Source organism: Somniosus microcephalus, chromosome 16 (assembly GCF_052327205.1).
Source record: "Somniosus microcephalus isolate GS21.2 chromosome 16, FLI_Smic_1.0, whole genome shotgun sequence".
Taxonomy (NCBI): domain Eukaryota; kingdom Metazoa; phylum Chordata; class Chondrichthyes; order Squaliformes; family Somniosidae; genus Somniosus; species Somniosus microcephalus.
The window spans coordinates 17760015-17774297 of NC_141002.1; the positions used below are offsets into that span (position 1 = coordinate 17760015).

The window sequence follows — 14283 nt, forward strand, 5'->3', positions numbered from 1 at the left end:
GATCAGCCATGATCTTATTGAATGGCGGGGCAGGCTCGAGGGGCCGATTGGCCTACTCCTGCTCCTATTTCTTATGTTCTTATGAGATGAGTAATGTGCCTCAATGAATCCGAGACCCAACGTTAACGGAGCAAAGCAAGGCTTTTATTAACTCAGAAAGTAATACACAGTGGGGAAGTGTCTCTCATCCAGAGATCTGCTGTACTGCCTGTGAGACACGCTGGGGCCTGCTTGAGTCGGGGCCAGGTATGGGCGGAGCCCTACACACAATACAATACAGGTAAGGAAGTGGAACTGAAACTAAACTCCCCTGCTTGTCACAGTCACAGGCACAATCAAACACAGAGAATACAGCGTGCCTGATGAATGGCATATTTCATCACATTCACCCCTTCTACAGATTTAGTCTGTTTGGGGGTTTGGTAGTCCTCTGTGACCGACGTAGCTGTTGTGGTGCCGCGGGTGTCGGCTGGGTGTCCCCGGTGGCCTCCTGGGTCTCTGCCGGGGGCGCCGCCAGGGTTGTTGAAGGGGTAGTTGGTGGGGGCACCGTTGGTCTATGTTCTTCCGGGGGGGTGATGAAAGAATAGTGGGTGGGTAAGAGTTGCTGTGATTGTTGTTGCTGTTGTTGTCGTGGTTGTTGTCGTTACCGGCTGGGGCGACGTCTTTTATGGACACGGTGTCCTCCCTTCCATCGGCGTGCCGGACATACGCGTATTGGGGGTTGGCGTGGAGTAGGTGCACTGACTCCACGAGAGGGTCCGTCTTGTGGCCCCTCACATGCCTTCGTACAAATACCGGACCTGGGGTGGAGAGCCATGACGGCATGGATACGCCTGAGGTGGATTTCCGGGGAAAGACAAACATTCGTTCATGAGGCGTGGCATTAGTGGCAGTACACAATAGCGACCGTATCGAATGGAGCACATCTGGGAGGACTTCCTGCCAGCAGGAGGTAGGGACGCCCTTGGTCCTTAGAGCTAGAGTGACTGCTTTCCACACTGTCCCGTTCTCTCGCTCCACCTGGCCGTTACCCTGGGGGTTGTAGCTGGTGGTACGGCTCGTGGCGATCCCCCTGGACAGCATGTACTGGCGTAGCTCTTCACTCATGAAGGACGCCCCCCTATCCGTATGGATGTAGCTCGGCATACAGAACAGGCTGTTGAGGCATTTAATGACCGTGGCTCTGGGCAGGGGAAGGCGAATGGGAAACGGGAGTATTCGTCCACAATGTTCAGGAAGTAAACATTGCGGTCGACTGACGGGAGGGGGCCCTTGAAATCTAAGCTGAGCCGCTCAAAGGGCCGTGTAGCTTTGATTAAGTGGGCTCTATCTGGGCGGTAGAACCGAGGCTTGCACTCAGCGCAAGTGCGGCAGTTCCTGGTCAGAGACCGAACTTCCTCAATCGAGTAGGGTAAGTTGCGGGACTTTATGAAGTGGAACAGCCGTGTGACCCCTGGGTGGCAGAGGTCGTTGTGGAGGGTCTGTAGCCGATCCCCGGTGGCGCTGGCACACATCCCTCGTGAGAGGGCGTCGGGGGATTCGTTAAGGGCCCCTGGCCGGTAAATGATGTCATACTCGAAGGTGGAGAGCTCGATCCGCCACCTGAGAATCTTATCATTTTTAATCTTCCCCTTCTGTTTATTATTAAACATAAACGCTACCGACCGCTGGTCGGTAAGTAGGGTGAAGCGTTTGCCGGCTAGGTAGTGGCGCCAGTGGCGCACTGCCTCCACGATGGCTTGGGCCTCCTTTTCCACGGAGTGTCTGATCTCGGGCCCTTGGAGGGTCCTCGAGAAGAAAGCTACGGGCCGCCCCGCCTGGTTGAGGGTGGCCGCCAAGGCAAAGTCAGACGCATCACTTTCCACTTGAAAGGGAGTGTTCTCGTCCACTGCCTGTAGCGTGGCCCGCTCAATATCCCGCTTAATGCTTTTGAAGGCGGCGTGGGCCTCAGCAGAGAACGGAAAAGAGGATGCTTTCAAGAGGGGGCGGGCTTTGTCGGAGTAGTTGGGGACCCATTGGGCATAATAAGAAAATAACCCCAGGCACCTTTTCAGGGCTTTGGGAGTGTTGGGCAGGGGCAGCTCCCGTAGGGGGCGCAATCGGTCGGGGTCTGGTCCGATTTCCCCATTCTCCACCACGCTGCCTAGTATGCAGAGGCGCGTGGTGTTGAAAACGCACTTGTCCTCGTTGTAAGTGAGGTTGAGTTTTTGTGCGGTTTTCAGGAACCTCTCGAGGTTCGAGTCGTGATCCTGCTGGTTGTGACCGCAGATGGTGACGTTGTCGAGGTAGGGGAAGGTTGCCTGCAAGTGGTGGTCATCGACCATGCGGTCCATCTCCCTCTGGAAGACCGAGACCCCATTCGTCACCCCAAAGGGGACTCTGAGGAATTGGTAGAGGCGTCCGTTCGCCTCGAAGGCGGTGTACGGGCGGTCCTCTGGTCTGATAGGGAGCTGGTGGTACGCTGACTTGAGGTCGATGGTGGAGAACACCCGGTATTGGGCAATTTGGTTCACCATTTCTGATATGCGGGGTAGCGGGTAGGCATCTAGTTGGGTGTACATGTTGATTGTTTGGCCATAGTCGATCACCATCCGTTTCTTCTCGCTACCCCTCACCACCACCACTTGGGCGCGCCACGGGCTGTTGCTGCGTTCAATAACGCGCTCCCTCAGCAGCCTGTCCACCTCGGTCGCGATAAACCGCCTGTCCTCCCAGCTGTACCTCCTGCTTTTGGTCGCTATTGGCCGGCAGTTGGGAGTAAGGTTTGCGAATAGCGAAGGCGGCTTTACCTTCAGGGTAGCCAGACCGCACACTGTGAGGGGCGGCTGGGACCCTCCGTAATTGAGCGTGATGCTTTGGTGGTGGCACTGGAAGTCCAGGCCCAAGATCATGCTCGCACATAGACTCCATGATTAGTAATTTAAAATTATCGTATACAGTTCCGTTAACGGACAATTGTACCACGCAGTAACCCATAATGGTCGATGTCTGGGTTTTATCAGCCATAGAGATGGTGCCCCAAGCAGGGACCACCGTTAGAGAGAGTTGTTGTACTAGTCCAGGGTGAATAAAACTCTCCGTGCTTCCACTGTCAATTAAACATTTAACCCCGCACCCGTTTACCTCGATGTCCACCATTGATTTGGATAGCGGGTGCGATCTGGTCTGGTCCACTGTGACCGATGCCACTGTAGGGCCCTGATCGAGACAAGATGGCGTCCACGCTGTCTGCTCACAAGATGGCAGACCCCACGAGGTCGGGCAAGATGGCGTCCAAGATGGCCGCTCCCACGGCGCACACGCGGCGGTGGCGGGTTTTCCGGCGGGGTTCCCTCTGCACACCTTCCCGAAGTGCCCCTTCTTACCGCACTTAAAGCAGGTGGTGCCTTTCGCCGGGCACAGGTTTCTGGTGTGCTTCGGCTGCCCGCAGAAGTAGCAGTTGGGGCCCCGACGCGTCGCGGCTGTCGTAGGGCTTCTGGGGGGAGAGCGGGGCCCCGACGGTGTCGGGCTGCCGGGCGGGGATGATGCCTTCCAAGATGGCGGCGCCCTTGGTGCACACGTGGTGGCGTGGGCGGCGCGGGCTGAGGAGTAGGCGTCCGAGTTTTTCTGGGCCACATCCAGGGATCGCGCTGTGTCCACAGCCTGTTTCAGGTCCAATCCCGTTTTTTCCAGTAGTCTCTGCCGGATGTAAGTGGAGCTGAGGCCTGTGATAAAGGCATCACGAACAAGCTCGTCAGTGTACACTGCGGCTTTTACATCTTGGCACTTGCAGTCTTTGCCAAGCGTTTTCAGGGTGACTAGGAACTCATCCAGCGATTCCCCAGGTCGCTCTGTGCGAGTAGCGAGCAGATGCCTAGCGTACACCTCATTCGTAGGCTGCTGGTAATGCGCCTTTAGGATGTCGCAGGCAGCCGGGTACGTGTCGGCGTCTTGGATGAGGGGGTAAACCCGGTGGCTTACCCAATTCCGCAGGATTCCGAATTTCATACTTTCAGCGTCTGTAGCGCCTGTGATGGCTGCGGAATTGTCCAGGAAGAATTCCATACACTTAAACCAGTGTCCGAATCGTGCCGATGCGTCCGAAGCATGCGGGTCCAAATCCAAACATTCGGGTTTCAAGAGTTGATCCATTGCGTTGAAAATTGAGTTAATAAAATTGATGTGCCTCAATGAATCCGAGACTCAACGTTAACGGAGCAAAGCAAGGCTTTTATTAACTCAGAAAGTAATACACAGTGGAGAAGTGTCTCTCATCCAGAGATCTGCTGTACTGCCTGTGAGACACGCTGGGGCCTGCTTAAGTAGGGGCCAGGTATGGGCGGAGCCCTACACACAATACAATACAGGTAAGGAAGTGGAACTGGAACTAAACTCCCCTGCTTGTCACAGTCACAGGCACAATCAAACACAGAGAATACAGCGTGCCTGATGAATGGCATATTTCATCACAATGAGTAGGAGGAGAGCAGCCCGTGCTCACGGGTGAGGAACTTGGCCAAAGATGGTCAAAGAGGTAGAGGCAGGTGACTGGTTGCTACAAACCAATTCAGTAGCTTCTGAGATTCATCCCTTCCTCTCGTTAAGACAAAACTAGAAACTGAACCGGTTCTATTTTACCTCTTTGACAGCTTTATGCTTCATGACACATGGTTACCGTGGTGAGAAATGCAAGCATTTTGCTGTCAATGTGTATTTGTGAGAATGTTTTGTGTTGTGTTTTTTTGGGGAGGGTGCACGTTTCCAGGTGGGATAAGACCAGGGTTCTCCTGTAACCAGGACACGACTTCAGTGTCTCATCCATAACTGGCGTGGCTCAGTGGTAGCACTCTCGCCTCCGAGTCAGAAGGTTGTGAAGATTCAAGGTTCAAGTCCCGCTCCAGAGACTTGAGCACAAAGTTTAGGCCGACACTCCCAGTGCAGTACTGAGGGAGTGCTGCACTGTCGGAGGTACCGTAGTTCAGGTGAGGCGTTAAACCAAGGTCCCCTCTGCCCTCTAAGTGGACTCCCCGGTGTCCTGGCCAATATTTATGTTTGTGGGAGCTTGCTGTGCACAAATTGGCAGCCGCGTTTCCTACGTTACAACGGTGACTACACTTCAAAATACTTCATTGGCTGTAAAGCGCTTTGGGACATCTGGAGCTCATGAAAGGCGCTGTCTAAATGCAAGTCTGTCTGTCTTTGTACATTTTTGTTCTGTTCTAAATGTCCCGCTCCCACTTTGTTTGTTTGTGGGCTTTTATGGAGCCCGGCTCCCGCTATTTTCTCTGTTTTGCTCCCAGTGTTTCTGTTTTTAAGTGCAGCCCTGCTGTTTCCTTTTACCACCTGCTTTCAGTGTTTATGCTGTAACTGTAGGTCACAATTTATTTTTAGCCTGACTCTCTATTTGTGGGTTTATTTTCTGTCATTCCAGCTATTTATTTACTGCCACTTTCAGTGTTTGTGTTTGTTTCAGTGGCACTCCCAGTGTTTCTGTTTTAAACCACATCTGTGCTGTTTCCTATCGAGTCCTGCTGCCAGTATTTCTGTTTCTTTTCATCTCTCTCCCAGTCTGAATTTTCTTTTACTCCCACTCTGTGTTTGTAATTATGAAGGAAAGAAAGACTTGCATTTATATAGCGCCTTTCACAACCTCAGGCTGTCCCAAAGGACTTTACAGCCAATGAAGTACTTTTGAAGTGTAGTCACTGTTGTAATGTAGGAAAACACGGCAGCCAATATGCGCACAGCAAGATCCCACAAACAGCAATGAGATAATGACCAGATCATCTGTTTTAATGATGTTAATTGAGGGATTAATACTGGCCAGGACACCGGGGATAGCACCCCTGCTCTTCGTAAGAATAGTGTCATGGGATCTTTTACGTCCACCTGAGAGAACAGATGGGGGCCTCGCTGGGCATATTTGTTTCTCCGATAGAGAGACTGGAAAGATTGTGACAGAGGGACAACACAATGATCAACACTAAGTGTGAAATTGGTGCTTCAATAAGATACAGTAAACTCTCGTTTAAACGGCACCTAATCAACCGGAATTCTTTAATAACCGGCAAAATAGATAGCCGGTAATCTTGCCGAATCCATCCATTTTTCGTTTTTCCGAGTCCGAGTTTCCCGCGGTGGCTGAGTTAGTCAGTGGTTTTTATTTTTCTTTGTGTTAAAAGTTGCCTACCTCTCTGTTATCCGGAATTTTTAATCAACCGGCACCATCCCGGTCCCGTCGGTGCCGGGTACGAAAGAGTTTTCTGTAGTTACTATAGCTTTAAATGTGATCTGGTGTTGAATTGGGTTGATTGAAAAGTAAGTGGCAAACATGCATTCAAACAAATAGTGTCGTGCACTGGTTATGTTACTGGACGAGCAATCCTGATGGTTGGATTAATAATCCAGGTAATGGGAGTTCAACTCCTACCATGACAGTTTGAGAGTCTGAAATCAGTTAACGAAATTCTAGAAATAAAAGGGTGATCTCAGTAAAAGTGACCATGAAGCTGTCGGATTGTAGTAAAAACCCAACTGGTTCACTTGCCTTTTAGGGAAGGAAACCTGGCATCTTTACCCGGTCCGGCCTATATGTGACTCCAGTCCCACACCAACGTAGTTGACTCTTAACTGCCCTCTGAAGTGGCCTAGGAAGCCAACCAGTTGTATCAAACCGCTACCCACAGTGGTTAAAGAAGGCGGCTCACCACCATCTTTTCAAGGGCAGCTAGGGATAGGCAATAAATGCTGGCTTTGCCAGCGACGTCCACATCTTGCGAATGAATTATTTTTTAAAAAGGTGGTAATTTTCCCTTTGGTTTGTCCCAGGTTCCGTGCCACCATGTACCCATGTCCTGAATCTGCCAATGAACGTCGAGAAATGGCTACTGGTGTGAAAACACGCATTGAGGATTTAAATACTGTAAGTGAGCTACCAGGAGCAGTGGCCATATCTGGGCTGGAAACCTCACTCTTTATGCTGTTTGTGTGCTGAGCACCATACGCCACTTGTCTCCCTCTGTTCCACTCAGTCAGGGTCTGAGCAACCATGCAGTCACGTCAGAGTAACTGCACTTAACTCGACAGCACCTCCCAAACCGCAGAAGGACAAGGGCAGCAGGTGCATGGGAATACCATCACCTCCAAGTTCCCCTCCACGTCGCACATCATCCCAACTTGGACATACATTGCCGTTCCTTCATTGTCACTGGGTCAATATCCTGGAACCCCCTCCCAAACAGCACTGTGGGAGTACCTTCACCACACGGACTGCCGCGGTTCAAGAAGGCGGCTCACCACCACCTTCTCGAGGGCAATTAGGGATGGGCAATAAATGCTGGCCTTGTTAGTGACGCACACCTCCAGAGAATGGGGAAAAAAAAAACTCCTCATACCTCTGAGGTGAGTGCTTGAATATAAAGTTCAAAGCAGCAATACTGCCTGTGGCCACGAACACGAACAGTCCTGTGCTTGGTGAATCAAGCTCACTTCTTAACTTAATCATATATATATATATATTTATATTTTTATATATATATATATATATATTTTCCCTTTTTAAAATCCACACTTTTGTTTGGCCTTTTTTCTTCCCTCCCACATGGCAGCTGTCCTTCATTCTGCCCGCGCCATTCACACTTCATCCAGAGCCATCCTTTGTTCCTTGAATATCTCTTAATGTCTCTCAATGTCTCTTAATCTCTCCTGCTTTCTATCCTATCTCTGACCTTCCCTTTTGTTCTTTCATTCCCTTCCCCTTTTCCCAGCCCCCACTTGCTTTAAAATCTATCCCTCGTCCTGCTTTTTTTCCAATTCTGACGAAGGGTCTTCGACCTGAAGCGTTAACTCAGTTTCTCTCTCCACGGATGCTGCCTGGCCCGCTGAGTTTTTCCAGCATTTTCTGTTGTTTCACTTCTTAACTTTATTGGCTGCTGAAGTTTGAGGCTTGGACTTCATACAAATCCAGGATATCTGATGACCTCACACACAGACCTAGTACATGTCAACTGACAAAACCTGGAACAGCTCACCAACAGCTTCACAAAAGCTGAACCCCCCCCGACACCCCCACAAAAAAAATGACAACTCAAAAACAACACAACACTGAAAAACACTAAAAGCCAGTGACCAAAACCACTGATTCAAGGTGACTTTCTAGTACATTGGATTTGAGGAATTTTATTTGTGTTTTGGAGGATCATGTTCTGCAGTTTAAGTTGTTGTTCTGTGAAAACTGTCTCACCAAGAGTCTCACCTATGTCATATGAAAAGAAGTAGTAACAACGGGAGTGCAGGAGGACATGAACTTATTGTGACCTGAGTTGCAGTTATACCCAATATTCCATCATTATTGTGGAAAAACACATCTTTTTTGTAGTGGTGGATTTATACATTTCTGAAAGGGGGGAATGTGAAAGCTGTGGGTGAAAAATTTAAATCCTGGGTTTCTGGGGCAAGCCTCCCTGCCCCCTCTCTTCCCCCCCCCCCCCCCCCCCCCAAGAATTAAAAAAAGAATTCTGACACTTTTGTTTCCCACTAGATTTTGCCGCATTTTGGTGTCTAGTGAAATTCTGCTTTTGAAGCCACGAATAATGGTGATTGAATGCATTAGCTCCCAAGGCGAGTCTGCCAACAATACAGTAACACCCACAATAAGGAACACATTTCTGAAACGTGCAGAACTAACGCTCCAAGGCCAACCTTTATGATGCCATTGGTGAAGACATTGAATATGATGAGCAACATTGGACAACTTCACCTCGTCTTATTTTTGAGAGAGATAGGTTTAGTGAGTTCCCATCTACACTGATCTTGGAGCTGGAGCACACATCCCAGATAAAATCCACAAATTGGTCATAGCTTCCAGTTTTTTCATGAGGGACCAGGGCAGAAGCATTACAAAAGCCAGTGAAAGCATTATAAGTGGGTTCTCTTTGGACATGATGACAATCCGCAATATGGTATCAAACTACAACCTGCCCCACTCGTGGCTTTCTGATTGCTCTTGCAGAACTCCAAAGTATCTGATACATGTGCAAGAATAATCAGAAGAAGCACTTTACGAGCCACTGATGCCCCATTGCGTGTACACAAACAATGCATTCTGCGGTGACTCTCATGCCCAAGTGCTGGAGGGAGTAACAACACTGCAGGAACGTGGACAGCTGGCATGGGTGATGGTGTTGCTGACAGCACTTGTATGGATCCCAAAAATACCATGCCACAGGCAGGGACCCCACTTTCTGCCATGGTGCGAAATATAGCCACAAAAAACCTACAAAGGTTTTCAAGATCACTGTCACATTCTTGGCAGATCCAGCTCGAGCTTGAAGTTAAATTGAAAACACAAAGGTATCTTTTTCTCAAATAGTGAAACAATGCTGGCGGAACACGGCTATATTTTATAACTCTTGGATCTGGATGAAGTGCAGATTAGCGGTGAGTGAACATTGCATTGTGCTACTGCCAGGTTTTTTTCCTGTTTGTTCCCCCCACCCGCACTGCCCTTTGCTTCTACCGCCCTTTCCACTCCCCTTCATTACTGTCCATTCCCCCCTTCCCTCTCCATTCCCCCACTTCTATCATCGCTCTTCACTCATTGCCAACCATTCTACCCCTCCCTTTCACTACCATCCATTCCACACCCCTTCCGTACCAGAGTCCGGTGGCTAATGCACTCTCTCCACTCCCTGTCTACTGTATGTAGAATCTGCAGTCCTGGGCAGGGAGCAGCGTGGAGAGAGGACAGGCTCCTATTCCAGTGCATTAGCTGCAGGATTCTTGGGGAGAGGGATCCAGCAGTGCTGACTTTTGTTGGCAAACTCTGACACATAGCCAGTGATTTGGGGGCACGGTCAATCAGTTGTGAAATGCTGACAATGTGCGGTCTAATATAGTGGAGGTTGATGGTAAAATATAAGCAATTTGTACATCACTGCAGAACCTACACGTGTTTAAGAGTAGAACGAGCCACTTCTTTACATTCAATGCAAACCCTGCTATTTAAATCAATGAACCAATCTAATCCAAGGTTGAAGACCCTTCTGAGCATTAATGTCAAGGGAACAAGCCATACGGGCTATATTGTGTCACCTCGGAACGCCAGTGGAACTCACGTTGGTCTCCTAGGCTGGACTCAATTGAATTCTTTCAGCAAGACATTCCTGATCAGGACGGGGCTTATCATTGGCTCCGGTTTGCGTTTTGCCTTTGAGCTTTAGGACATTCATTAGTTGTTGTTTGTTTACACACCTTCTCAATATTGTCATCTTGTGGTTCACTATCTTTCCTCCTTCCCCTGTAATAATTTCTGTTGTACGGGTCTGTCGGTTCTTTTAGAATGAATGGACTAAAATGGACCAAATAGTCTTCCCAATCCTTCTCTATTTTGTGATATTACGATATTCTCTTAGTCATAGGTCTTAAAATGAGAAGATGATAAATATGTGACATGTCATTCATTTTTCCCTTCAAACATCAATTTGTTTTGTCAATTTAAAACATAAACTGGGTTTGATTTTCGTTAAACTAATGAGAATTCACTTTTTAATTCTACAGGTACTGAACCAGACAGAAAGCCATCGCCGCCGGGTCCTGCAGGAAGCAGCGAAGAACCTACGAAACTGGCAGGTGAAGGTGAAGAAAATGAAGGCGATCTATCATACTCTGAACCTGTGCAACATTGACGTGACCCAACAGTGCCTCATCGCAGAGACCTGGTGTCCGGTAGCTGATATGGATAGGATCAAGAAGGCACTCAACCAAGGGAAGGTGAGCAGTTGAACTGTAAATAAGGTAGCACATCAAAGTCATGACATGGCCATGACCAGCTTCTTTGGACCAGACAACTCCTGAGTGACACTCCTCACAAATGGAGACAGATTCAAAATTAGGAAGCTAGGAATAAGAAAGGAAGTTGACACAATTTTTTCTTCATTGAGTAACCTCGTGGTGGAGTAAGTTATCGGGCAAGGCCATTGGCGCAGACAGTATGAATGGATTCAAGAAGAGAATTGGATGCATTTCTGGAGAGGTAAAAAGGGATAGGATGAGTAGGAGTGTAAGTGGTCTGTATTATTTAATGGTAGTCCTTGAATGTGTTGTTACCTCCTAAATCCGTGCCCATCTCTCCCACAACTCCATGTTTGAACCTCTCTAATCAGGTTTCTGCCCTGCCACAGCACTGAAACAGCTCCAACCAAAGTCACAAGCAACATTCTTAGTGACTGACCATGGTGCATTATCCCTCCTCATGCTCCTCAACCTCTCTGCAATCTATGATGCACTGAACCACACCATCCTCCTACAACTTCTACACCAAACTCTACCACCTTTCTCGATGGCTCCACTGCCTCTGTGATGTTGCACTGCTTGTCCAACATCTAATCTTGAACGAACTGCAATTTCCTAAACTAAACATTGGGAACATCATAGTCATCCCTTTCAGCTCTGTATCCTAGCCACCAGTTCCATCCTCTTCTCTGGCCACTGCCTCCGGATGAACGGGACTGTTCGCAACCTCATATCCTCCAACGCAAAGACCATCCACTGGGCCACAGTGCAGCGCAGTGTCTTTTTGGCACAAGAGCTTTCTTGTTGCTCTAAGATTCCTCTTTGATTGTTCTGGAGGGATGTAGTGACTGCTGAGATGTCAGAGTTAATAAGGGGTTTCCAGACCAAGTAACTGAAAATAGGACTACCTTATTTACCCTACTAATGCAAAAAATTGAGTATTGGATATTCTGCGCATGGGCACTTCACGTGTCAGCCATTTTTATTTTGTTCAACTGTGCCTACAACTTGCAGAGGTTTGCTCCCTGATGACCCCGATATCTCGGCAGTCACAGCGTCCTTGCAGCACAATCAAAGAGGAAACTTGGAGCAACAAGTGGAACGGTAGCATAGTGGTTATGTTACTGGGCTAGTAATCCAGAGGCCTGGACTAATGATCCAGAGATACAAGTTCAAATCCCACCATGGCGGCTGAGGAATTTTAATTTGGTTAGTTAAATAAATCTGGGATAAAAAGCTAATATCAGTAATGATGACCATGAAATGACCGAATTGTCATTAAAAACCCATCTGGTTCACCAATGTCCTTCAGGGAAGGAAACCTGCCATCTCCAGACCCACAGCAATGTGGTTGACTCTTAACTGCCTTCTGAAATGGCCTAGCAAGTCACTCAGTTGTACTAAACCGCTACAAAGAATAATACTGGACGGACCACCCGGCATTGACCTAGGCACCAACACGACAACGGCACACCCAACCCAGTCAACCCTGCAAAGTCCTCCTCACTAACATCTAGGGACTTGTGCCAAACTTGGGAGAGCTGTCCCACAGACTAGTCAAGCAACAGCCTGACATAGTTTCATACACAGTATCATACCTTTCAGCCAACGTTCCAGACTCCTCCATCACCAGCAGGGCAGACCCACCAGGGGTGGCGGCACAGTGGTATACAATCGAGAGAGAGAGAGTGGCCCTGGGAGTCCTCAACATTGACTCTGGACCCCATGAAGTATCCTGGCATCTGGTCCAACATGGGCAAGGTAACCTCCTGCTGATTATCACCTACCACCCTTCCTCAGCTGATGAATCCGTGCTCCTCCATGTTAAACACCATTTGGAAGAATCACTGAGGGTAGCAAGGGCACAGTACGTACTCTGGGTGGGAGACTTCAAGGTCCATCACCAAGAGTGGTTTGTTAGCACCACTAGTGACCGAGCTGGCCGAGTCCTGAAGGACATAGCTGCCAGACTGGGCCTGTGGAAGGTGGTGAGAGAACCAACATGAGGGGAAAAAACCTACTTGAGCTTGTCCTCCCCAATCTACCTGTCGCAGATGCATCTGTTCATGACAGTATTGGTAGGAGTGACCATCGCACAGTCCTTGAGGAGACTGTAGTGTATGTACCTTTAAGAGAGAACTACTTTTACAGCTCCTGTATACTGTAGTACCGGCAGTGACCACACCTGTATATAAGCCCTGAGCAGGCCATCTGTACTGTTAGTTTTTAGACTACCCTCATCCAGTAAACACCTGTTGATTGTTGATCTGCAGTCTCCGTCTATTTATTGAAGAACACCATACCCTAAGATTCACGGATTTAATAGAGACGAAGTCTCATCTTCACACTGAGGATACCTTCCATTGTGGCACTACCACCGTGCTAAATGGGATAGATTCAGAACAGATCTAGCAGCTCAAAACTGGGAATCCATGAGGCGCTGTGGGCCATCAGCAGCAGCAGAATTGTATTCCACCACAATCTGTAACCTCAATGCCTGGCATATCGCTCACTCTACCATTGCCATCAAGCCAGGGTACCAACCCTGGTTCAATGAGCAGTGTAGAAGAGTATGCCAGGAGCAGCACCAGGCGTACCTAAAAATGAGTTGCCAACCTGGTGAAGCTACAACACAGGACTACATACATGCTAAAGAGCATGCTATAGACAGAGCTAAACGATCCCACAATCAACAGCTCCGATCAAAGCTCTGCAGTCCTGCCACATTCAGTCGTGAATGGTGGTGGACAATTAAACATCTAATGGGAGGAGAAGGCCCCATGAACATCCCCATCCTCAGTGATGCCGGAGCCCAGCACATGAGTGCAAAAGACAAGGCTGAAGCGTTTGCAACCATCTTCAGCCAGAAGTGCCGAGTGGACGATCCATCTCGGCCTCCCCTTAAGGTGCCCACCATCACAGAAGCCAGTCTTCAGCCAATTTGATTCACTCCATGTGATATCAAGAAATGGCTGAGCACAATGGATACAGCAAAGGCTGTGGGCCCTGACAACATCCCGGCTGTCATGCTGAAGGCTTGTGCTCCAGAACTAGCTGTGTCTCCAGCCAAGCTGTTCCAGTACAGCTACAACACTGGCATCAACCTGACAATGTGGATAATTGCCCAGGTATGTCCTGTCCACAAAAAGCAGGACAAATCCAATCCGGCCAATTACTGCCCCATCAGTCTACTCTCAATCATCAGCAAAGTGATGGGAGGTGTCGTCGACAGTGCTATCAAGCGGCACTTACTCACCAATAACTTGTTCACCGACGCTCAGTTTGGGTTTCACCAGGACCACTTGGCTCCTGACCTCATTCCAGCCTTGGTCCAAATATGGACAAAAGAGCTGAATTCCAGAGGTGAGGTGAGAGTGACTGCTCTTGACATCAAGGCAGCATTTGACGGAGTGTGGCATCAAGGAGCCCTAGTAAAATTGAAGTCAATCGGAGTCAGTGGGAATCGAGGGGTAAAACTCTCCATTGGCTGGAGTCGTACATAGAATCATAGAA

At 48.8% G+C, this 14283-nt stretch overlaps 1 protein-coding gene across 1 annotated transcript in view; it reads left to right on the forward strand.

Moving 5' to 3' along the window:
* LOC147105995 (V-type proton ATPase 116 kDa subunit a 4-like) overlaps positions 1–14283 on the forward strand; it is a 111459-nt gene that overhangs the window by 52717 nt on the left and 44459 nt on the right. The window contains exons 8-9 of the mRNA XM_086008620.1: positions 6808–6901; positions 10537–10749. Coding sequence (XP_085864746.1) covers positions 6808–6901; positions 10537–10749 — 307 coding nt within the window. The remainder of the gene's footprint in view (positions 1–6807; positions 6902–10536; positions 10750–14283) is intronic.